This window comes from Eptesicus fuscus, chromosome 4 (genome assembly GCF_027574615.1).
Source record: "Eptesicus fuscus isolate TK198812 chromosome 4, DD_ASM_mEF_20220401, whole genome shotgun sequence".
Taxonomy (NCBI): domain Eukaryota; kingdom Metazoa; phylum Chordata; class Mammalia; order Chiroptera; family Vespertilionidae; genus Eptesicus; species Eptesicus fuscus.
The window spans coordinates 81,562,582-81,589,260 of NC_072476.1; the positions used below are offsets into that span (position 1 = coordinate 81,562,582).

The 26,679-nt window shown below is 38.4% G+C and overlaps 1 protein-coding gene across 1 annotated transcript in view; it reads right to left on the reverse strand.

The window, feature by feature from the left end:
* The window catches only part of ZSWIM6 (zinc finger SWIM-type containing 6), a 191,677-nt gene that overhangs the window by 24,366 nt on the left and 140,632 nt on the right, over window positions 1-26,679 (reverse strand). The window contains exon 4 of the mRNA XM_054715228.1: window positions 25,829-25,979. Coding sequence (XP_054571203.1) covers window positions 25,829-25,979 — 151 coding nt within the window. The remainder of the gene's footprint in view (window positions 1-25,828; window positions 25,980-26,679) is intronic.

Below are 26,679 nucleotides of genomic sequence, written 5' to 3' on the forward strand. Positions count from 1 at the left end.
AAGATTCGCCCCAGTGAGGAACTTTGTAGATGGCATTTTCAGCAAAAACTTGAGAGAAATCTCATCTACCTGGTGAAAGGACTGAGAAAAGGGGACCTTGCCTTCCACATGGGAGCAGGAGGAAGGGGATCCTGGATACTGTGTACAAAGAGGTACAAGTTCTGGTAACATCTCATGTGCATGAAACAGACCTCAGGAAGGCCTTAAAGACTTTAGTGACATTGTCACCCAAAGAAGGTGAAACAGGCCTTATATTCTGAATCTACTCTGGTTGATTATATGCTTAAAAACAACAACAACAACAAAATTTATCCAGAGGATTTTAATAGGACCCAGACTCTTACAACACAATGTTCAAAATGTCCAGTATCCAAAATTACTTGGCTTACAAAGAAACAGCAAAATGTGATCAATTCTCAAGGGAAAAACAATCAACAGATGCCAACCAAGATGAACCAGATGTTAGAATTATCAGTCAGAGACTTTATAGTAACTATTATAACTGTACTCTATGAGATGACGGTAAACACTATTGAAAGAAGTGAAATACCAACTATAAAAATGGACTAAATGGGAAATTTTAGAACTGAAAAAAACACACACCAATATCTGAAATAAAAAATTCACTGGATGGGATCAAGAACAGATTAGACAGAAGGAAAAGTCAGTGACCTTGAAGATACAAATTGTCTCATCGGAAGAACGGACAGAAAAAACACACAACAAAAACAAACAAAAAAGAACCAGAAAATGAACAGAGACTTAAAGGCAGGTGGGAAAATAGTGTGTCACTGGAGTCCCAGAAGAGACAAAAATTTGGGAAAAATAATGACTCAAAACTTTCCAAATTTGAAGATTAATTTAGAGATCTTAATAAGCTCAGCTAACCACAAAAAAAGGTAAACTCAAGTAAAACCATGACCAAACATCATAATCAAATCACTAAAAAACAGTTAAAAAAATCTTGAAAGCAGAGAAAAATGAAATACCATATAGAGGAATGACTCAAATAATTAGAGATTCCTCATCAGAAATCATAAAAGGCAAAAGACAGTGGAACATTATCTTTAAAGTGTTAAAAGAAACAAGTGTCAACCTAGAATTCTATATCCAGAAAAAATAGCCTTCAGAAAGGTTGAAATAAAGGCATTCTCTGATTAAAGAAAACTAACAGCATTCATTGCCAAGAGACCTGGTCTAGAATAAATGCTAAAGGAAGTTTCTTCAAGGCTGAACAGAAATAATATCAGAGAGAAACTTAAAACTATAGGAATAGAGGAAGAGTTATAGAAATAACAAATACCTGAGTGAATGCAACAAACTATTTTTGTCCTTTTAAATTCTTTAAAATAAGTATGACTATTGAAAATAAAAATTTGAATATTGCCTTATGGAATTTTAATGTACATAGATGAAATATACATGAAAACTGTAACATAAAGGAAGGAGAGTTAAAGGGAACTATATGGTTGTTAAGAATACATTCTATTAAAGTGGCAAAATATTAATGAAGCAGGAATTTTAGGGGGACACATAGGCAGGCTTAGGGATTTTTTAGAATTGGGGTCCATGGAGAAGCATGTGGCTGCAGATTGGGAGAAGGTACATTTCCATAACACAAGGAAGCCAGGTGCAGTCACATCTCCATAAGACAAGGGAACTGGAAGTAGGCAGGAAAGGTCTATATTTACAAAATAAAGAGAAGGAAGCCCTTCATTCAGATGTAAAAGAAGAAAGCCCAGAGGGAAGGAGGAGGGAGAACCTCACATGTCAAAGGGGAATAGTGACCAATCAGAGGGGATATCGGGGCACTGGGATCTGCAGTCTTTATAAACCATGGGGGAAGGAATTCAGTGGGACCCTTTTCCCCCTCCCTACTTGGGAGTCCATTCTGTGGGACTCTTCCCTCTCCCCATGTGGGAGTCTGTACTTGTTCTTCAATAAATCTCCACCTTTGCTATACAACTTTTTGTCCGTGGATTCATTCTCCGATTCCGGCAGACAAAGAATCCGGGGTCCAATCCAAAAATTCGATATCATTAATGCAAAGTAGATATGTTTGTTGTAATACTGAAAACATTAAAAAATACAAGGAGATACAAACAAAAAGGACAATAAATTACCATACTAAGAAATTGAAGTAATTCAAAGAAGGAGAAGAGAAGGTAGGAAAGAGAGAACAGAGGAATAAAAACAGAGAAGACAAACAGAAAACAAATGATTAGATGGTAGATCTAAAAATCTCAACCACATCAATAATTATATTAAATATAAATGGTCTAAACATACCAACTATAAGATGGTAAAATTTGACTTAAAAACAAGATCCAGCCTAGGCATGTTGCTCAGTAGTTGAGTGTCAACCTATGAACCAGGCAGGAGGTCACAGTTCAATTTCAGGTCCGAGCACATGCCTGGGTTGTGGGTTCAGTGCCCAGCAGGGGGCGTGCAGGAGGCAGCTGATCAATGATTCACTCTCATCATTGATGTTTCTCTCTCTCCCCCCCTCCCTTCCTCTTTGGAATCAATAAAAAAAATATTAAAAATAAAACAAAACAAGATCCAACTCTATGCTGTGTATTCAAAATATACTTTAAATATAATGACATAGATTAAAGGGGGGGGGATGGAAAAAGATATACCATGCAAACATTTTCAAAATAATGTTTAAGTGGCCATATTATGTAATATCAGACAAAGTAGACTTCAGAATAAGAAATACTACACCAGGGATAAAGTGAGACATAACATGATAAAAAGGGTCAGTTTTCCAAGAAGACATAAGAATCCTAAATGAGAATTCTTCATATAATGTCAAGACTTCAAAATACATGAAGCAAAAACTGACAAATTTGAAAGAAAAAATAAACAAATCCACAATTGTATATGGAGACTTCAATACTCCTCTCTCAATAACTGATAGAACAAAAGTAAGTAGAAATTAGCAAGCATGAAGAATACTTAAACTCTATCAGCCAACTTAACCTAAATAGCATTTGTAGAATACTCCACCTAACATTAGTAGAAAAAAACAAAATGAAATCCTACTCTTTTTAAAATGCACAAAGAACATTCACTAAGATAGTCCATAATCTGGGTCATAGAGCAAACTTTGATAAATTTGAAAGAAAATTCATACAAAGTAACAAGAAGATATTTGGAAAATTCCCAAATATCTGGGAATTAAACAACAAACTTCTAAATAACTCATGAGTAAAAAATAAAGTCAGAAAAGAAACCGGAAAGTATTTTGTACCTAAAGAAAATGCAAATGAAGTATATCAAAGAGTTTAGAGGGAAATTTATAGTAGTAAAAGCTAATATTTGAAAAGAAGAAAAGATTCAAATCAATAATCTACATATCCACCTTAAGAAGTTATAAAAAGAATGAGAAATCAAAACTAAAGCACAAGAAAGCAAGTAAAAGATCAGAAATCAATTAAATTGAGAACCAGTCAAAAAAAAAAAAAATCAATGGAACTAAAAGCTGATTCTTTATAAAAGATTAATGAAATCATTAAAGCTGTTATCAGGCTGACAGAAAAAAGAAAAGAAAAACTAGCAGTTTCAGGAATAAAGGGGGCACATCATTATAGACCCTAGAGGCATTAAAAGGCTCAAAAGGGAATACTATGAACAACTTTATGTCCATAAATTCTACAACTTAGATAAAGTAAATTCTGTAAAAACTACAAAGTTCCCTCAAGAAGAAATAATAACCTGAACAGTTGTAAATTTATTTTTAAAATTAAATCTGTAGTTAAAAGTCTCTAACACTGCAGGTCCAGGTTTCCCTGGAAAATTCTACCAAACATTTACATTAGAAAGAATACAAATTCTACACAATATCTACCAGAAAACAGAAGAAAAGGGAATGGTTTCCTATTCATTTTATGAGGCCAGCATTACCCTGATATCAAAACCAGAGAAAGACATTACAAGTAAATACAATTACAAATCAATATCCCTCATGAACATAAAACAGAACACTTCAACAAAATATCAGCAAACCTAATTAAGAAAATATATATTTTTTAAAAAGTAAACTACAACCAATTAGGGTTTATCACAGGAATGCAAGGCTGGTGCAACTTTCAAAATCAATCAGTATAACTTACTATATAAACAGAATGAAGAAGAAAAACTATATGATCACTTTGGCAGAGGCAGAAAAAGCAACTGACGAAATTCAACATCCTTTCATAATAAATAAAACTCTCAGAAAACTAGAAAAAGAAGATAACTTACTTAACTTGATAAAGGGCATATGTTTAAAAAAATAAAAGCTCTACAGTTCACATCATAATGGCAAAAGACAGAACGTATTTCCCTTAAGATCGAAACAAGGCAAAGATGCCTGCTCTTGTCACTACTATTCAATATGATGCTGGAAGTCCTGGCCAGGCCAATAAAGCAAGAAAAGGAGGTTAATGGCATAGATTAGAGAGGAAAAAATAAAATAGCCTCTATTTGCAGACAACTAATCTACAAAAAAAGCTCCTAAAACTAATAAGTTTAGCGAGGTCATGCAATAAAATTCAAATAAAAAAATCAACTGCACATCTCTACTAGTATGCTAAAATATTATTGAACAATTAGAGATCAAAATTTACCAAATAAGAACCCCAAATACCCTAAAATACTTACAAATCTAACAAAACATGCACAATCTCTATCCTAAAAACTACAAAACACTGACAAAAGAAATAAAGACAACCTCAGAAAGCAGAAAGTTACTATATTCATAGATTGAAAGTCTCAAGTGTTAAGATGCCAATTCTTCCCCAAATTGATTTACATATTAAACACAACTCCTCTCAAAACCCTACCAAACATCTGTGTACATATGGCAAGAATAGATATAAGATAGCTAAAACAATCCTACCTAATAATAGACAAATATGCAAATTGACCGCACCTTTGCTATGCCCAAGCCACGCCCACCAGCCAAGCCACTCCCACCAACCAATCAGGATGAGTATGCAAATTACCCCCAACAAAGATGACGGCTAATTTGCATATCAAGACAGCGTAGAAAGAAGCCAAGAGCTGCAGAAGGGAGCAAAGCTGCAGAGAAGCAAGCAAGCCGGGGGGAGAAGGGAGGAGCAGAGGCGGGGCCGGGGGAGAAGCAAAAAGCAGGCGGGCTGGCGGAGAAGGCGGGGCGGGGGAGAAGGGAGGAGTGCAGGCGGGGCTGGGGGAGAAGGGAGAAAAGCAGGGGGGCTGGAGGAGAAGGTGGGGCGGGGGACAAGGGAGGAGAGCAGGCAGGGCGGGGTAGAGTGCAGCAGGAAACCCTATTGCAGGATTTTTCCTGCAACGGGAATGCTAGTTTTAAATAAAGACAAAGCTGAAGACTCACAGTATGTTAACATGATATTTGAGACTTCCTATAAAGTTACAGTAATCAAGACAACGTACAAGTGGTGAAAGAAAGGTACATAGATCAATGGATTCAAGAACTCAAAAATAAACCTACACAAATATGGCCTATTCAAGGTTCATAGTCAATTCAAAGAAGAAAAGATAAATCTTTTAAATAACTGGTACTGAAACAATTAGATATTCATGTGAAAAAATGAGCTTAAACCTGCACCATACACTTCACTAAAAAATAATTCATTAAACTTATTAAAAACTAATTCAGCCCCTGGCCGATGTGGCTTTGTTGGTTGGGTGTCGTCCTATGCACCCAGAAGTTGACTGGGATACATGCCCAGGTTTTGGGCTTGATCCCTGGTAGGGGCATGTGGCATGCGGGAGGTAACCAACAGATGTTGCACTCACACACAGATGTTTCTCTCTCTCTCTAAAAATCAAAAAAACTATTCTTTAAAAAAAACAAACATCCCAAAACAAACAAAACAACTAATTCAAAATGGATCATAGACCTCAATGTAAAATATAAAACTTCTAGAAAAAAAATCTCTGTAACCTTGGGTTAGGTAAAGATAATGTTAGATATAATACCAAAAGTATGATACATAACAGTTAAAATTGATAGTGGATTTTATCAAAATTAAAAAAATCTTACTTTACAAAAGATACTGTTGAGAGAATAAAAAGGCAATCCACAGACTGGGGAGAAAATATGTGAAAAACATACATCTAACAGAGACCTTATATAAGCAATATGAAATGCCTTCTCAAACCTTATCAAGAAAATGAACAACCCTATAAAAATAGGCAAAAAAATTGTAAAGACACTTCACCAAAGAAGATATATAGATGGCAAAATACAGATGAAAACATACGTGGCATTAGCCACAAGGAAAATGGAAATTAAAACCACACAAGATACCACTATACCCCTATTATAATCCTTAAATTTAGAAAAATAGATGTAAAAATTGGTAATACCAACTGCTGCTGAGGAGGTGGAGCAACTAGAATGCTCATAATTGCAGCCAGGGATGCAAAGTACTGTAACCACTTTGGAAAATATTCCAGAAGTTTCTTACGACCCAGTAATCCAACCTCTAGGGATTTACAAGACAAATTAAAACTTATGTTCACATAAAAATTTGTACAAAAATGTTTATAACACTTTTATTCGTAAATGTAAAAGACTGGAAATAACCTAAATGTCCTTCAACTGGTGAATGGATAAACAAACAGTGGTGCATATGACAGAATACTACTCAGCAATTAAAAAAAATTAATATTCACAAATAATGTTATGCAGATTTATTTTCAATGTATCCATTTTCATAATTCAGAATTCTGTATTTGTCCATATCTGTGTGAATTATAATTTATTTTGAAAATTACTTAAAAGCACTACCAAGACAACTAAAAGCTAAGATAGTTGGCACAGAGCTAACTTTAAATTAAATGTAGAAATTACATATTCTAAAATATGTATCTCATATCCATTGTTTTCACAATTTGTTCTTTTTAAAGATGCAAGTGCAATACTAATTTTTAAAAACAGAATTAGTAACCAAATTTATATTAAGCACTTAGTTCTTTTTAAGTAACTCAAAGATAAAATCAGGAAAATATTAATCAATGTATGTAGTGTTATGGACTGACTGATTTGCATATAAAGGAACTGATAATGTGACAATGAATCAGTGAGTTTCACCTTTACCTGGGGAAAACTCAAGAGTCTGTAAGATAAAACAATATTGACAAGGAAATATAATTCTACATTTAAAAAAAGTTCTTTTGAAGAGCTAGAGAAATACTAAGAAAACCGTAATTAAATTAATTGTTATTATCACTAATAGTCACGATTTCTTCGGTGCCTACTATAAGCTACAGGCATTATATTTAGGGTTTTACAAACATTTACTCATTAACTCCTTACAATAATCCCCCATGGTCAGAATTAATATTTCTACTTTAAAAGAAAAGTAAATCTCAAAGAGATTATGGTCCTTAAAACCAAGATCATAAATATTTTTGGAAACTTTAAACAATGATTTCTATGACTTGATGAAAAAAGAAATTCATAAAACTCACCTTAGATTTTCATGTTTACATTTCTCTAATTAGAAAATTTCTATTTTACAGAATGAGAAAATATTTAAAACCTAAGAATTTATTAAATTGCCTGTAACATCCTTTTATCTTCCTAAAAGAGAGGTTTCATGCTGAATGTTCTTAATGTTAGATTCAAGTTCAGAACTATAACAGATATGGTCTTTTATCTTAACAGTCAACAATACAAAAGCTGTAATTAGCCTTAGTAACCAAGTTAACCAAATTGAGTATGTCATTCTCCAAATTTTATTAATTCAGAGTCCCACTTTGGGCATGGATTTCCTTCCCCTCCAATACATGCCTAAAACATTCCCCGCTTTAAAAATAAAACTCTTTGATGATCAAACACTTCATTTTGCTATCCCTTGGAAATATTAACTCTTTCAAGGACTCATCCAAATATAGGAGAACTCAGTGAGAACTTTGTGTTTCCAGCAGCTAGCAGAAGATCTGGCATCCAGAAGTTATTACTGGTTCTTTCACAGAGCATGCTTAATTATTTGCTATGAGTTACAATGAAAACAAATTCAATAGTTTTAAATTGCTTTCCTAGCTTCAATGCCTCAAAGTATATAAAGGCAATTATCAAATCACTGGTGTGTGCAGCATTCAGTTTCTGAATTATCCATGGCACATTTCAGTTCTCATCTAGGTTTTCTTCACCATCCAGCATGCTTTTCCTCTCCCTTCCACTACTCAGCCTAATCTGTACTCGGTGATTTCAGCAAAAAGATGCACTGTAACATACAAGCCCAAGTAAAACAAAACTAGGGAAGCAACTTCCCTGGGAAGAAGAAGAAAAAAGCATTCTTTGCACATGGTGAATGGTTCTAATCCACTGGGTGGTCTTAAACCTGTTCACGTCCTATATATACCTGACCAAAATAGTCAGAGAATGTGGGCAGAATCACACTGAGGCAGAAGACAAAGCAAAACAAAGGCCTCTGTGGTTACTGGCATAGCACCAGTACCAGTGCCAGTGGACAACCACCACACTCTGGGCAAATGTCAGTAACAAAAATCAATGAATTACCATGCCCTGAAGGCCAGTCTTCCCCATCAAACACCATTTTGCCCTACCTCACATCGTCTTACACTTCCAACTAGAATAAATGTTTGATCGACAAGCTCTGATCTTAAAAGGGCAAGATATGGATTACCAGCCATAAGAACTTGGGCAAGCCCACTTAGTCTCTCTGGGGCAGCAGTTCCCTACTTAAACAATGGGAATAATAATTCCTACCTACCTCATAGGGCTATTGGGACTTAAGTAAGATAATACAGTTGAAAACGGTGAAGTTCACCCAATTCCAAAAGGTATATTCCTGGCATGCCACTGTGTAGACTTCGGTGTTGAGGAAATTGAGACTCAAAGGTTAAACAGTTTGCAAGTGATTCTGATTTTCACTAGGGTTCCACATTCTACAGAAACTCAAAAGTTAACAGAACCCAAGTTCTTATTATTGGAGGGGGAAAAACAGAAGTCAAAAGCAGAAGTGAAATGTGGTATAAGGAGAATATGAAGGTGAGGAAGAATCACTGTTAAACAAAAATTATTAAAAATTAAGATACAGACTACTCTAGGACCGTGTTGCACTATTTCCTAATAATATAGATTCATTTTTGACAATTTTATCCCTTTGTCCAACATAAGGGATAAAGTTAACTGAAATAACAGAACTTCATTTTCACACATTATTATATTCTACACTGTTAGAGATATTTGGCATTTGGAAAATGACCATTAAACCATGCCCTGGTTATCTATTATTATGTACAAAACTACCCTGACTTAATGCTTACCACAACAATGTACCACTGTATCTCATGATTTTGTAGCTCAAAAATTCTCTCTGCTCCTTATTCCTCCCTGCCCCAAAATGGCCTCTCCATGCAGAAACCAAGGACTTTCTCATGAATATATTTTAGCTAGAAACATCTTAGCCTGCCTCAGGATAGCTAGACTTTTGACCTGGAAACCCAGGTCTCAATGATGGAACCCTCTGAGAGGCAGGAAGTGGATGCTGCCAGTCACTTATAGGCTTGCGCCCAGAAACTGGCCCAGCATCTACTCTGCCATATTCTGTTGGTCAAACATTCATAAAAACTGCCCAGGTACAAGAGGATAGAACACAGACCCCACATCTCTTTTTTTTTTTTTTTTTTTTCAGACCCCACATCTCAATAAGAACACCAAAGAACCTGTGGTCATTTTATTTATTTATTTTTTTCTTTTAAATTTATTTTTCTTTTCTTTTTTTTCTTTATTGATTAAGGTGTCACATATTTGTCCTCACCCCCCATTCCCATCCCATACCCCTCCCCACGGATGCCCCCACCCCCCTGTTGTCCTTAACCATTGGTTAGGCTCGTATGCATGCACACAAGTCCTTTGGTTGATCTCTCCCCCCTACCCCCACCCTCCCCTACCCTCCCTCTGAGGCCCGACAGTCTGATCGATGCCTCCTTGTTTCTGGGTCTATTCTTGTTCATCAGTCTATGTTGTTTATCATTTCCCCTAGATGAGTGAGATCATGTGTTACTAGAAATATAAGAACCGAATTTGAGACGAGCAATAATAGTTATGCTGATAGGCAAATGAATCAGTCTGTAGTGAGTTTCTTTCTGGACCAACAGTTCTTTTGAGACCCAATTTCAATGTCCACCAGTTCCTTATGTGTACATGTCAGCAATGACTTTTCAGTTCTGGATGGTAGACAAATGGTGGTAATGCAGGTCCGACTCCCTCTGGTTTGGCCTCACCCGGACCCGGGACCCAGCATCACCCGGGCCCTGGGGCGCATGGCCTCACCCAGACCCAGGGGCACGTGGCCTCACCCGGATCCAGCCTCACCCGGTCCCAGGGGCGCGTGGCCTCACCCGGACCCGGGATCCAGCCTCACCCGGTCCCAGGGGCGCGTGGCCTCACCCGGACCCGGGGACGTGCGGCCTCACCTGGACCCGGGATCCAGCTTCACCCAGACCCAGGGGCGCATGGCCTCTCGCGGACCCAGGGGCACGGCCTCACCCGGACCCGGGACTGTGGTCATTTTAAATCTAGCTATTTTAAATTACTAGAAAAAAATAATAAAATGTTATAAAGTTAAAATCTTTAGAAAACATTATAAAATGTTTGTTCAAATACAAAATGGAAAACAGGTATTTACCAGTGAGTATGAGAATGTTAGTTAAAATGATCAAATCTAAATAAACCACAACATATGAGAAGAGCTCCAAATCAAGCAAAAACAAACAAATCATTATAAAAACTTCACAGTATAGAAAGGATCCAACACATGCTGCAATATTAAGTGCTGGTGTGTAGGCTAATTTTTTACCCCTTTAAAGGAAAATCCTAACAAAAATTAGGTTATACATGTTAGGTTTCTAATTAAGAGTCCACATTTAGAGTTTTAAAATGCCTGTCTTTAGGGTACAAAGATCATTCCATCTAATTCAACGAACATATTTCTAAAAGTGAATGGCATTTTAGCTTATCCACCTGACAATAGCAGTTGCCATTTATTGAATATTTACCTGACACTAACCTTGTGCAAAGTATTTTATATACATTACTAGAGGCCCGGTGCCCGAAATTCGTGCACGGAGGGGGGTTGTCCCTCAGCCCAGCCTGTACCCTCTCCAATCTGGGACCCCTCAAAGGATGTCCGACTGCCCGTTTAGGCCCGATCCCAGGGATCGGGCCTAAACGGGCAGTCGGACATCCCTCTCACAATCCAGGACTGCTGGCTCCCAACTGCTTGCCTACCTGCCTTCCTGATTGCCCCTAACTGCTTCTGCCTGCCTCTCACAATCCAGGACTGCTGGCTCCCAACTGCTTGCCTGCCTGCCTTCCTGATTGCCCCTAACCGCTTCTGCCTGCCAGCCTGATCACCACCTAACCATTCTGCTGCCAGCCTGTTTGCCCCCAACTTCCCTCCTCTGCCGGCCTGGTCACCCCTAACTGCCCTCTCCTGCAGGGTTGATCACCTCCAACTGCCCTCCCTTGCAGGCCTGGTCCTTCTCAACTGCCCTCCCTTGCAGGCCGGGTGCCTCCCAACTGCCCTCCCCTGCTGGCCATCTTGTGGTGGCCATCTTGTGTCCACATGGGGGCAGGATCTTTGACCACATGGGGGCAGCTATATTGTGTGTTGCAGTGATGATCAATCTGCATATTACTCTTTTATTAGATAGGATAGAGGCCTGGTACAGGGGTGGGGGCCAGCTGGTTTGCCCTGAAGGGTGTCCCGGATCAGGTGGGGGTTCCCTTGGGGCGTGGGGCGGCCTGAGCGAGGGACCTGTGGTGGTTTGCAGGGCGGCCACACCCCCTGGCAACCCAAGGGAGGCCCTGGTATCTGGAATTTATTTTCCTTCTACAATTGAAACTTTGTAGCCTGGAGTGGAGCCAAGCCTGGGGCTCCCTCTGAGGCTGGAAGCCATTTCTGTTGGGGCTATAATTGAAACTTTATTGCCTTAAGCAGGTGGGCCCCGCCAGGGTGTGCGGAAAGCTTTGCTTCCCCTGTTGCCGGCGGCAACCCTGGCCTGCTCTCTCAAGCTCCATTCTGCCGCCATTTGTTTAAATTTGTTTACCTTCTATAATTGAGACTTTGTAGCTTGAGTGGAGGCTTAGGCCTGGCAAGGGCAGGCGGAAAGCTTGGCTTCCTCTGTTACCTGGGAAACCTTGCTCTCTGTGGCTGTAGCCATCTTGGTTTGGGTTAATTTGCATGCTCACTCTGATTGGATGGTGGGCGTGGCTTGTGGGCATGGCTTGTGGGTGTGTCGGAGGTATGGTCAATTTGCATATTTGTCTATTATTAGATAGGGTCATATTTCACCCTCACAAAAAAACTCACTGTACAGATAAGGAAACTGAAGTTCAGATAAGTGGAGAGGTTGTGCTGCTATTAAAAGATGGTAGCCAGGATTTGTTACCACACCCACATTCCCCCCAAAATCATTATTCTTAAACACTATGGTATTTAGCTTTCTGCCAGGCTATGTGGTCAGAAAGTACTTCTGTAAGTTAGGATTCATATGTGCCGCTATGCATCTATGATTTCCAAGATTAATGTTTTTAGTCTTTTGACAGAATCATTATTCCCTTCCTTACATTTTAGCAGTATAATACAAATGACATATTACTGTCTAAAATTATGAAGGAGCCTTAAGTGTACAACCAATAAACCCTATACTTCAACCATGCTTTCTAATTCATGTATAGAAAACATATCCAACAAAAACCTATACAAGTTCATCTAAATGGACCCTAATAAAACAAAAGAAAACCATTTATTCAGGACTAACAGGCATAGCAAATAAATAATTTCACTGTAGATTAAAACAGCAGATAAACAATCTGAAGACTCAGCTTACAATTGAAATCTGTTTTCTCTGAAAATATGTTAATATCCAATGAGGTCTGTTACGGGGGAGTTGTGTCAGCATTTCTGGGATAATGCACTTGCATGTGACTGAGTTTGCTTTTTGCCTGCTGGGGGGAGCCTTATGATCTGTGACTGAATAAATATGGCTATTCTCTAACTATTGCTACCCTGCCTCCCCCTCCCCACCATCTAAAAACTTGTTTGTAAAGTTCCTTCTAGTCCATGTTTTTTTGTTAATATGCAAATAAGTCCAGTGTTTAAAATAAAAGCTACACATTTTATAAAAAACACTTTGGAATTTTTGATAAATGTTGCTCTTTTCCCTGTTTTCCAGGAGGTACAATGTGTATAATGCTACTGAAGATAGCAAAGGGAAGGGAGCAGAGGACCAGGGCAACCAACATCACCTGTTTACTTATTTATTTTTTAAATTTGTCCATTACAGTTGACATTCAATATTATTCTGTATTAGTTTCAGATGTACAGCATAGTGCTTAGACAATCATGTACTTTTATCTTTTTTAAAGGTGAGAATAAGAAAGGTCAGTGAGTCCCTTTCTTCTGTTTCAAAGATGGAGAATGAAGACTGTTAAATGTATGGGAAGTTTAATTTCTACTTTTTAATATCATGTTTATTTTTATGAACTAGCAGCAAGCAAAGAATAACAATCACTTCTGGTATTTCCCAGGGTTCCACAAATATAAAAACAATTAATAATATTTAACATATTTATTTTTGTTCTTAGAGGCTATTATAAGAGGCTAGAATTTCATGCATGATCCAATTAACTAATTATACTTATTTAGAGGCCACGAAATGCCTAATTGCAGTCACAAATAGGAGATCACTGGCATAATTAGTTGTGCTAGCAAAACTGTAGTTACAAAATTTCTTGGGTCAGGCCACACAAAAACCGTAACCCTAATTATAGTATTGTTCTCAGTACAATTCAGTCTTAATATGCTAGTCACTCATGTTTAGAAAGTAAGTTTAACTGGTAAAAACATTCCCCTTACTTTAAATTTGGTATGCTAGCTTCTTAATTTACTAAAACATTTCAAGGAAAACTTCAAAATAAAACTTCAGGGATACTATAAAGAGAGAGTTTTTAAGATCACTTAGGTCAAGCAGGGCTAAACCCTCAGCAAAAGGGCATTCAATGAGTAAAATAACCATCTTTTTGTTGTCAAGAAATAAAATAAGCCACATATATTCCAAAGCAGTTGAATGGTATCCTGGATAATGTTCCTTTGGGCAAACATGTGGCCCTTATCTAATATGTGGTCTTCCCATCCCACTTGATGTGTCAGTGCTACCGGGTCAACATGCAAGATTCATCAAAAACAGCCTGGCCTCACTAGGAACCTGGTTCTACAGGAAATAACCAAAGACAGCCAACTCACCACTCACCACCCTTCTCATTTTCGAGGGAAGGAGGAAGGAAAGACAGAAGAAGACACAGTGACAGATAATGTCTTATTTTGATACGAAAAGAGTAGTCAACAGTTAATGAGAAGGAATGTGAGCTGTGGTAAACTCCAAAAACATTCTCCACGTGCTCTGCACTGGCTGTGTAAGGAAGCTATCTATGTAAACAGTTCCATGATTCGTCCAACAGTCCTGCCTCAAGTCTCTCTCTCTATATGTACATATACATATTTCTTTAGGTCTTCAGGATGCCTCTTCTCCACTGGATCTACTATCCCCACAGACAAAAGACTCTTGGAATGAGAAAGTGGTATGTGTATTATTGAAATTACCTTATTTTAGGCCTCAAGAATCAATATCATGCTCATATTACAGATAAGGAAACTGAGGTTCTATCTAAGCTAAGGGACCTGTACAGGGCTACACCGTTAGTAAATATGAGAACTAGAATCTGTACTTTTAAAAAGGGTGTCTGGCTCAAATAACCCCGTTCTTTATATTCCAATTGAAGGCTTTGAAAACTGAAACAGTCCTGGCAAGCTTATATTCATTTGTCCCTTTGAAAACAAATATGCTTGGTCAAGTCTGACAAGGAATTACCTTTGAATATATATTATAAAATGATACAGAATAGTATCTTGTAATATGAAATGTATTAGATCTATCCTCAAAATTTTCTGAAATGCATCCTACCTTATATAACCTCACTTCTTGGGTTGTTTTAGTCTGTTTTAGTTTTCACTTACCTGTTTTCTAACTAGACACTAAGTTCCTCAATGGCAGTGCCTACCATAGGGCACTATAAACAACAGGCTTTTTCATTAATTCACCTGCTGTTCTGGTAGGTCACTGCTGTCCACCAACCATATTTATAGATAAGTGCTTCCCTGAGGCACTGATACAACACCTTTCCTTTCACTTATTATGGAGAACCAATTTAGGAAAAAATTAATCAGGAGCCCTACCAAAAATAATAAAATTTACCATTGGTTATCATTATAGACTATTTTAGCACTACGGTTGTATAAGAATAGCAAGGAAAAGGGTTTACAGTATCCTGTCATATTAGAACTGCCATTTTATTCATAAAAACAGTTTGTAATGCACTGACTTTTCTATGGAGTTCAGAAAGAACCTGTGATGGGTGCCCTGAGTTTCTCAGAGAATACAATGTTTCATTTTGCTCTAATTCATTCTATTACTGAATTAAACTTTGATGTATTGGTCTTGACAAGTGCTTCATGCTGATTGTATTGTGTATGATAGTATAATCACGCCCCATGCATTTCCCACTGGCTGGCTGATTAATGCAATAGATTACCTGCAGCACTGATGGCAAGAGGGAATCATTGCCCTTCTGTACTCTAAACTGTTTGTATTTCCAGTGTGCATGCGTACGTGTGTACATAAATGTGTTTTTACACGTACACAGGCACCCATGAAGATCTACCTATACATAGGTGGAAAAGGTGGGATAAACCAGAAGAAGAAAAGGAAAACTGAGGACACAGAGAACATTAATGTCAATCATTGTTTTTAGTACTCGCTTCTTAATGCTTCCAAATAGGGTAGTATTATACCTTAATTATTCATTCACTTTTTACCCACAAATATTTACTGAGCACCAAACTCTAGCCAGGCACAATGTTTTCCTCAACCTTTACAGAAAAACAAACTTTAAAAATGTGTCACAATCAGTGTTCTAATCAGTGGGCAAGAAGGGAAAAGGAGGGAGGGTGGGATTATCAAGTGAGTACTAACACAGCGATGAAAAAGAATAGCTATGAAATTGGTTTAAATGCCCCAATAAAGACAAAGTATATAGTGAGTAGTTTATGGTTAAAAAACAACAACACAAAAATCTCTAGATGACTTGGTCTTGAAGATCAGACTCTTCTTGTGCTCTTGCAGCATTTTGAAAGCATTTCTCCTAATGGGATTTTCTCCCTGTTTCAAGCTTACATTTGACCCAAGTGCCCTTTAGACTCCTCCCACCCAAACCCTTCAGCCCTTGCTCATCTGCAAAGACTGTGGCTTCCAATCTAAGACACTTCAAGACTGCTGATCGCTTTCACCTACCTAATTTATGAATGATTCTCACTCTCTCCTCCAGGTTTGCTGAAGCAAATTTTGAAATTTACTAGAGTAACCCAAAATGAAAAGGGTTGGAAAGCATGACCCAGAGTCAACAAAGTCTGACTGGCCATAGCTCACCATCACAGAGATTTAGATTTCTATTTCAAAGGTTATCTTCACAACAGAAGGCGTAGAGTTCAGTGAGTTAGCCACATTTTAGACAACTACTATCACTACTCCTGGCTATTTACCTTTAGCTCAGAGTCTGAGAAAATAACTGGAAAAACAATTACTAACTCATCCAAGCAATTTAATGTCAGAAGGCACCTGTATTTTACTACAGAATCCTATTCTTACTTCAATTTGGAATTTTTAAATAAAACAAACAAAATTATACAATTACCAGACAAGATTACAGCAGCCTCACAAAAATTCATCTGCTGCAAATCACTTATCAGCCTGTCTTCCCCCTAAAATATGTAAGAGGAATTCTTTAAATGAATAAAAAAGTTATTCTTTGGTACATCTCTAAGAAGAGCAGCTACTTAAAAGTCTATAAATATGACTATCAAGCATGCATTTTGAATCTCAGAATCCTTTGTTCTAGATAAATCTTGGTGGAAAGCATAGTCTAAAGTGGTGAAAGTCACTTTGCTGGAATTCAGAAGAACCTGCCCTCTCTTCCTTTCCCTCCCATCCTAGGGCTCTGTGAGGCAGTGTCTGAACAGCCCCTGTCTAAGGGATAACCAATATTAATCACTTCCCTGGATTCTCCCCAACCCTTATTAACCTACCTAAGCTTAAATGAACTATGAGAACATTTGTAAAGCACCTGCTTGGTACCAGCACCCAGAGAACAGTGTATATGTACTAGTATGTGGCTACCTCAGGCCTGGGCTTCCACTTTTCATTCTAGCTCCTGGCATCCCTGATTCCTGTGAAGCCCCTGGGAATCTCAAGATTGTTTAAATGAGGCTTCTCAGACCCTGTTAATTTTTGTATGCTGCCACTTCAAGGTAAGAAATGGTGCAGGAAATTATCCCTAGCCTTTCTTCATTTTCATTTTCACACTCTTGAGATCCACAATCTAGCAAGGAGACTCCTCCAGCTAGATTTCCCTTTGGTGGCACTTTCTTGAGGACAAGTGCAATACTAACTCTTAGGAAGTGGGAAAAGTAAGGAGAACTTTTCTAAAATTGTTATGAGGAAGAAAAGGACACATTTTACTCATGCTCTTACATTCCTATTAGCCACTAATTTGAGAGTAGTATCTACTACCAATGGACTTATCCTACCTAATAAAATGGTAATATGTAAATTACCATCACTCCGCTACGCCCATGTTTGGGCCAGCGGGAGGCGCAGGGGGCGGAACTCGGGGTGGCCGGGGTAGCCGAATGGGCCAGCGGGACGCTAAGCTTGCGTCACTCGTGGCGACGTGAGCTCAGCGTCTGCGCCATGGCTGTGCTTTGGAACAGAAGGAGCCTCTGGGGCAGCGAGCCCACGTCCCTCCACGGACCATCAAAAGCGGGGGAGCTGGGTGCCTGTCCGCTCTGGCACCAGGCCTTTCAGAAGCCTCCGCCATGCCGGAGGCTTCTGAAAGGCCTGGTGCACCAGCGGACAGGCACCCAGCTCCCCTGCGATCGAAAGCGAAAGCGTGTAGGGGACTCTACACGTGCATGATTCAATCATGCACTGGGCCTCTAGTGGACTAAATAAAAAGACAGCATAAAAAAGTAACTGGAACCCATTCTGGTACAAATAATGTACCAGCATGCTACAAATATGATATAGAACACTAAATGATACAATGAATCATAAGGCATCTTAACACCTAATTAAATCTCCATGGTATTTAGAATAGAGTTTTATAAAAATATACAAAGAGGTGACCTCAAGTGTTGTTACAAATTATCCAAATATCTAAATACCTTATATGACTATCATTAAGACTCTCCAACTGGTTAGATAATAGGATCAAATGATCTGTAAAGCTCTCTTTTAATCTTGAGAATCTACTATTTTATATTAATATTTAAACTGTTTTCTCTTTATTTCCACTTTCCCATACAGGGTACCAAATGGATATTAAACCTTAGCAGCTGCAGTCAAAAGAAGCATGATTGACCACATTACACAGTATTTATCATAGGTTTGCTAACTGTACAGAAATATGCCTTCTCTTTTGGTTAACTTCTGACCCAAACTAGAAATTACTCTGACTACTTAAAGAAGCAGAGAATAAACCCCTCCTTCCCATCCCCAGACAAGAACAGAATCCAGAGGCCTCTGACCCAAGAACACAGAGGTCTCAGTTTTAAGAGACAGAAAGCAGTAAGATCATACAACAGAGAAAGAAACCAGACCCCAGTAATGAGGACCCAGCAGCAGATACCATTCTGAGAACAGTGCTGGAGGGAAGCAAAGCCTCCTGAGGAATACAATTGACAAAGCCTGTGTATTTAGAGGGAGTTCTGAATAACAAGGGGGAAAGCAGAGACTGAGACAGGAACTCACAACCCCATTCCAGAGCGGAAGAGCCTAGCCTATGGGCAGAAAGGGTATGCAGAGCCTACAGACCACATCAGGTAAACAAGTGCTGGAAACCATGTTATCATAGGGCAGTGATGGGCAATCTTTTGAGCTCAGTGTGTCAAACTTCGCCAAAAAACTGAGCATAACTTGGGTAGTGTGTCACTTTGAGGAAAAACCATTATTTCGCAAATGTTTCATCCTCAGGAGCAGCAAATGTTTTATCCTCGGCATGCGGCCGCCTCAGCGGCCGTGTGTCATCAGAAATGGCTACACGTGTCAGTGCTGACACACGTGTCATAGGTTTGCCATTACTGTCATAGGGCCTTGTATAGATAGGCCAGGACAAAGACAGTAGCCTAAGGGTCTTCCCTGTCTCCTCAGCAAAGGGGACTGAAAAATGAGATCAAAACTTCACTGTATCCCATCTGCAGTATGTAATATCTTACCTAATAGACAAACATGTAAATTGACCGTAACTCTGCTAAGCCACCAGCCAATCAGGAGTGATATGCAAATTAACCCAACAAAGATAGCGGTTAATTTGCATACACAGGTGTTCTGCCCCATCCGCAGTCTCTCAGGGCCTCTGGGCAGCATGGGAAGGCAGGGCCGGAGCAGAAAGAGGCGGCTCCCACAGAGGAAAGAGGCAGCTCCAGGGCCTGAACAGAAAGGGGCTGGGCCGGAGTGGAAAGGCGGTGCCGGCAGTCAGGGAAAGGAAAGCCCATTCTAGCACAAATCTTTGTACATCGGGCTTCTAGACTTAATATATAACGCAGTTCTCAATGGCATATGTTTGCCTATTCTACATTAACGTGCTTGTTTTTTCAGAGTCTGAAATTAGAGAGTTGGAAACAAATGGGCAACTAGATGAGGTGCACTCTGCTGACCACTGCAGTCAGGACTGAGGGAGCAGGGATGGGCAGATCAGGCCAACCAGCTTCTACAGCGTGGTTTACAGCCATCAAGGTATAATCTTCACTAGGTCCTCTGCTCTGCACTTAGCAGAGAGACTGCTTAACGAACGCATTATGCAGTCTTTTAAAAAAAGCTGAGGACAGTGTCTAGTTTGGTGGTTAAGTCTTTGAAGTCACTAACACCTGAGATAAAATTCCTGCTCTGCTGCTGTGACCTTAGGCAAGTTATGTAGTCTCTTTAAGCCTCAGTTTTCTCAGCTGATAAATTAGGGCTAATAACTGTTTTAAGAATTAAATAAAACAATGCAAGAACTAAGTGTTTAGCATAGTGCCTGATGTAGTGGCTGGACTGTAATGGGAAATAAAACAAAGCAAAAATCTAGATCCTCTCTCTTTCTCTCTTCCCTTTGAAGTTAACATGGAAGAAGAACAAGGTTGGATTGAAGGCAACATTTTTATAATGAGTATGAACCCGTTATACCCTTCCCTCAATTGAGCTCATCCCTATCTTTGTTCATGTTATTCCTTCTTTCTGGAGTATTCCCTACAATTCACTTTCATGAACATCTTGTAAAACCATGTTAAATTCAATCTGTACACATATTTGTACTAAAATGGGAATCAATTACCCTATCAAAGTGCTTCTCAGTTCATTCATGCCTGTTCTAATCTCTCGTGTCTCCTGATGGCTGGCAGCTCTCTAATCCCGCCTTCCTACTAGTACCATTGTCACAATAAAATAAAATATTTCATACATCTATTCCTCTGGACATAGTAAGTGCTAAATACGTACTGATAGAGAAACCAGGGTAAGAATTCTGGAAAGAAGGCCCTGAAGTGGTAAAGTTGTATTCTCCTTGTACCCAAGGAAGACAAGCTGGTAGGTGCCAATCCCTGATAATGTGGTTCATTAGGACAGCAGTCGCAGCTACAAGGAAGTTTCCAAGTCTGTACTGACATTTTACTGCAAGGGGGCTCTAGGAATTGCTGTTTTTCTCCATGGCACTAGAAAGGAGGTAAACCACACTGGAATGCTTTCTAGTTCTCAATGAGAAGCAGTTACTCCTTAGCCATTCACTAACCACCATCAACTTCAAAATGTGGAAAGCTTGAGTTTGAATTTACCACAGAAACTAAGGGTAAAACAGTGTTTGTGTGTGTGTGTGTGTGGGGGGGGGGAGTAGGGGGTGGGGGGGGCAGAGGGGATTCCTAGCCTATTGCTTTCAGAGATGTAAGATGGCATTTCCCAGAAATTTCTCCACAATTACCCCCCAAACCAGAGACTTTAGAATATTATTTCTGGCTTTGCACAAAGGGTCTTACTATATCCTCTAGAATGTGTAACTTAAGTATATGTTTTCTTCCTTATTCAAGAATAATGTTATGGGTAGCCCTGGCCGGGTGGCTCAGTTATTTGGAGCATCATCCCACACAATAAAAGACTGTGGTTTTACTCCCAGTCAGGGCACATGGTTTGACCTCAGGTCAGGGCACATACAGGAGGCAACTGATCAATGTTTCTCTCTCACACTGATGCTTCTCTTCCCCCGCCCCCCTTCCTCTTTCTCTAAAATCAATAAGCATATCCTCAGATGAGGATTAAAAAAAAAAAAAAGGAATAATATGGGAGGGTGTAGAATAGGCCCAGAGATGAGAGAAGACTACTTCTATCTGGGGATGTAGAAGGAACAGCATTTTCTAGATCCATGTTATAGGAATTTTTAGTATTTTAAATAAATGTGATCCCAATGGGTAAACTAAGTCCTCTACTGCTTACTGATTTCAAGTGCTCTGATTCTGTAACCTACTCAATCTGTCCAGCAATATTATAGCTGTAGCTTAATAACAGTGGTCAAACTAACCTTACAATGAAATTTGAACTAGAAAGAAACATCTAACTATGACTATTTCTGCTAACACAGAGTTAGGCACCCAGATAAAAAGCTTTGGACAGAACTCAGAGGTACCATCTTTTCATGTGACCTGAGTGAACACAGCTCAGAGATGCAAGGCTCTTGCAATAACATCTCCCCCCAAGAAATAGGGTTTATATGCTAAATAGCAAAACACATGACTCAGCTTACAGAGAAAGTTAAGTGTTTAAAATATAGGGGGTGGGGGGTGGAGGGGCGCAGGGGGTATTATGTAATACTTGAAAGTGAAAATTTAAGGCTTTTTCCCCATGATAAAACTGTAATTAAATCTTATTTAACTGTTTCCTCTAATGACATCCATTTTAATTAGGTTTTAATAAACTGGCAGCCACAACCTATAGTTTTAAAAAGCAAAGTAAAATTACAGTCTAGGAAACATTTAAGGCGAAGAGACCCATCAACACAGATGAGAGGTTATAATATATCCCCTCATACCGAAAGACCCCCACGGTAATTAAGTGTGCTGAATAGACAGCCATTAGGGCCAACCAGTAGGTGTGCTCGTGACCCATAGCACTGGGTTGTTCTTTGAAATCCCAAGTAGTACCTGTGATCTGTTTTCCAAGAAATTTGCAAGTCACAGAATAACAAAAGCAATTCAAGAGGTGTGTGTTCTACAGCTCTACTAGTTGTGTAGCCTCTATCAAATGTGCAACTTAGCTTCTACCATTGCAAGGGGCTTTCTGTTTTAAGATTTTAATACACACATTTTCTTATAGCTAATCATGACACAACAATACTCCTCTTGAGAAGGCTACCTTAGGTTTAAGAAAATGAACATTCATGTAGAGAAAGTAAAAATAATATATGAAAAACTGATTCACATACAAGACAAAGTATCTGCAAATGAGATGCACTAAACAGAAGCTTAATATGCATTTGTATTTATTTCATACTAGATTATGAAAATCAGGGAGTAAATCACAAAATTAACTCAGACCAAATGAATATCATAGGCACTTATTTTAGAAAAGAAGAACTGAGCATAATTAGTTCTTTTGTTAGCCTGAGAATGGGGGAAGAAATTGGGCCTGTTGCTACCTCAAAAAAAGTTTACATATATTTATCTGAAGTGAGAAAAAGTTAAGTGAATGCTGTTTTTAAAACTAATTTTAAATCAGCAACACTTAAATTTTAATAAATTACATATACTCAGAATATTGTAAATTTTGGGGAGGGGGAATATCTATCCTATAAAAAAAATTTTTTTTGTAATCTGGCCAACAATCTGATGCCTCCAAACCCCTCTGCCAAGAAGCAGAGTTACTTAGCCAAGATAGTCTTACTTGTACTTTCGTCAGAGTAAAGCTTTCATGCCAGGAAATATTTTTTTTTTTCTGGTGTATTGGTCATTGCCAGAAATGGACCCATCGAATCCACCGGTGCTAAGGAGTTAAGCATCTGAGATTTAATTTAACAGTTTCAGCTTTATTAAGCTGTCACAAGAGCAGCCCCACTTTGATAACAGTAGCTGCTCCAATTATGGCTTGGTTTAGGGTTGACAAGTGTAATGATTCATTCGTGGCACATGAGAAGCAATAAAAGGTTGTTTTGCATTACAGCTTTAAAAATGTGGGCACTTTTTTCATTTAATTTGTCACTTAGCTTTTGCTAAGAGGACATTTAAATTGCAGTAAAAGGCAAATGGGGCTTTTAGTTTAAATGTAATCCCCATATTTAAATGATCTGTAATGGCGCAGTGTTGGAGTGGGAACACTATTGTCTCACAGTGGGTCCTGATGGTGACATGTGACATTTGTATTCAAGTCCTGTATTATCCGTGTGGCTAAAGGGCTTCCAATTTCATTTCACAGCCAGAAGCCTGCAGAAAACACCAATTAACTTGCAGATCCCATTTGCCGACAAAACTCAGCCTCTTCTCAATGTCTGGCATCTGGCAGTGCTCAGCATTTAATTCCAGAGCAGAGCCTTGAAGCAATGTGAGCCCAGTGCAGGGGCACAAAGTCAAATTCCCCCATTTTATTAAGAACCAAAATCCTTTCCCTTTGTAGTCCAGAAGCAACTTTTAGTTAATTTTTTGGTGAATGAATATTAAGATGTGATAGCTATTGTTCTAAGTAGGATTCTTCATAGAACTCAGACCCCATTAAAACAGCAGGTGACCTCTGCTCACCACCAGAATACATAGAATTTATAGCAATCTAGTAATTATTTGGGGACGGGGTGTGATGAAAGAAAACATAGGGCAAGAAGATGTACTCTTCATCCTGGATTGAAACCAAACTTGAATAGAGCCTGGTCCATAATTAGAAGGTCATCAGAGGGTATAACTAGAATTAGCTCATGGAAACTTCCACCTAATGAGAATTTATACTTTTGATTAGGGGTTGAGGTACATAATTTTCAAAACCAACTTGGAAAAGTAAGATGTGACTAATGGATTAAATGTGAACTATACAAGTTTTGGCTATATCAACTGTATTTATTTGATAACCAAAAAATTTAGTTGTTATTTTCTTCTTATTAGTTATTTGTAATTCTAAGCTTCTCTAAGGACCAAAGTTCTTTAAATTTTATTCATTTAATATTAATCCAATAATGTTTTCTTAAATGATTCCCTTCATTATAGTTTTTTTTTTTTAATGCTAGTCGTTTTTACCATCATAAACCAATTACTGAATTCAACATTTACTGTAACAAAATTGGGGATGGATTACTTAGGAAAGTCAAACACTCAGTATTGTATAAAAATAGTTGTTTAAACCATGCATTATACCTATGTTTTCTAACCACTATAGCATGCTCCCAAACATCCCTCCAATACACTGTAACTATCTACTGACATTACAGATTAATTGTGGGAGAAAGGCCATCACCTTTATTCTTTCAGGTCCCCAAGGAAAATACCAAGATTAAATTGACATTTACCAAGAGTTGCCATCCACAGTCAAGTTCCTGAACACACATCCTATTAATGGGAAGAAGAAAACTTGCATGTCAAATTCTTTACAAACTTGTTGCATAACCCTACGTCATACAATGTCATCTTATGGAAGTCCCTTAACCTCCTCAGAATTTAGTTTCCTTTTCTGTAAAAGAGTTCATCTCAAAAGTCCATTCCAATTACTATGACCATGTGGTATCTTCATCAGCAAGTTTCACTTGGTCTAGAACAGATATGGGATCAATTAGCCTGATGTGTTCCCCCATCATTAGGCAAGATGAAGACAGGTATGAAAATGTGAAGAGTTCTACTACTTAACTGCATTTAGACCAGGATATTTTAGTAAATATACCCAGAACTTAAAATTAATACAAACAAAATAAAGTACTTGTTAAACAACTCCATTCGTCACATAATTTCTTAATAGAAAGACAAAATAATAAGTAAATTATTAATTCCTTAGCAATGAGCATTAGGTAACAAGAGTCATCCCCCAACATTTATCAGTGAACATGACAGCTGTTTCTCCTTTTATTCAACCACCTGCTGTATCAGTATCTTTACCACCAAGGATTTGGAAAGCAATAAAAATTAGAGTCTGCTCTATATTTTTTATTCTTATGATCATTAGTTCATTTTAATCTATAACAGTCAAAATATAAAATGAATGTTCAAACTACTTTTGATATTTTTAATGTAGACAAAAGGGAAAAACAGCCAAATTTTAGCTGAACTGATCACAATGTTACTCTAGAAACAAGAAACTAGCTCTTTTAGAGGCCTGGTGCACGAATTCGTGCACGGGTGAGGTCCAGCAGGCCCCGCCCCCTGGTCGAACTCCCGGTGGAACTCCCTGTCGAGAGGACAATTGCATATTAGTTTTTTATTATATAGGATACTTATTTCAAAGTAATACAGTTTCTCAAATACTTAAAGGCTGATTCCTGTGCTCACTTTCCTTAAGATCAGACAGTTCCCTCCAAACCCTGCCAAGATTGTTTCCTGCAAAGTCCTTATTCTCCCTATCTTCTACCCAGTATATAATGGCAACAAGTTCATATATGAGTAGAGCTCTCTCTTCAGCAATACAATGATCATGCTCTTTAAACATTCAACCTGGCCTTCAACCATATAACTCAATGGCAATCTGTCAGGAAACTTATATTTACCCAGCTCATCCCAGAGCTGCCTATATTTGTCAGTCATCGCAGTGCCTTGTTGCCTCCAAAGTGACAGACGAGGATCAGCCATGAATTGCTCTGTTATCAAGGTCAACATGCGGGCCCCATTAGAGTCCCTCATCTTCAACATCTCCCGAACCTAAAGGGGAAAAAAAAAAAAAAAGACTTTAAAAAAAATGTTCAAAAACAAACAGCAATACAGAGACAGATCACTTTTCTTGGGAAAGGGGCAGTTAATTCTCGACACCAACTCTCTTAAGCAAACAAAAGTTGTTAAAACTGGTTTCTACCCTAAAATGGTAATTGAATCAAAGAACTGAAACTGACTCTTAGTTTTTCTATATTGTTTTAGAATTCACAGAAGGAAAGAAATTTGACTAACTTCCAGTTCAAAAAGAAAAATTGCTAGCTTCCAGAAAAACAGTACCAAAACCAACAAGACAAATCATTTGGCATCTTTCTGACTCCCCAGTTGATTGCACTTCCCACCAGAAGAGGCGAGCCTAAAAAGCAAGCGACTAAGAACTCTGTTTATAATAGCATCTGTCCTGCAGAGTTTTTTAGAAACAGTTTTATTGAGACAAAATTCACATACATACAATTCACCAATTTAAACTGTGCAATTCAGTGGTTTTAGTATATTCAGAAAGTTGTGCAACTCTTCAGTTTTTGAGGTAAATTAGTAATTTCAGTAAGATCTCTCTCACCGAAGTTCTTTGACATAAAGAGCAGTATCATATTCATTTTGATGGACTATTTTTGCAATGGTAAAAGGAAAGTGAACAGGGCTGTAGGTTTAAGAACTCTTTTGGCTCTAAACAAGCAATCCACGAAGCAAA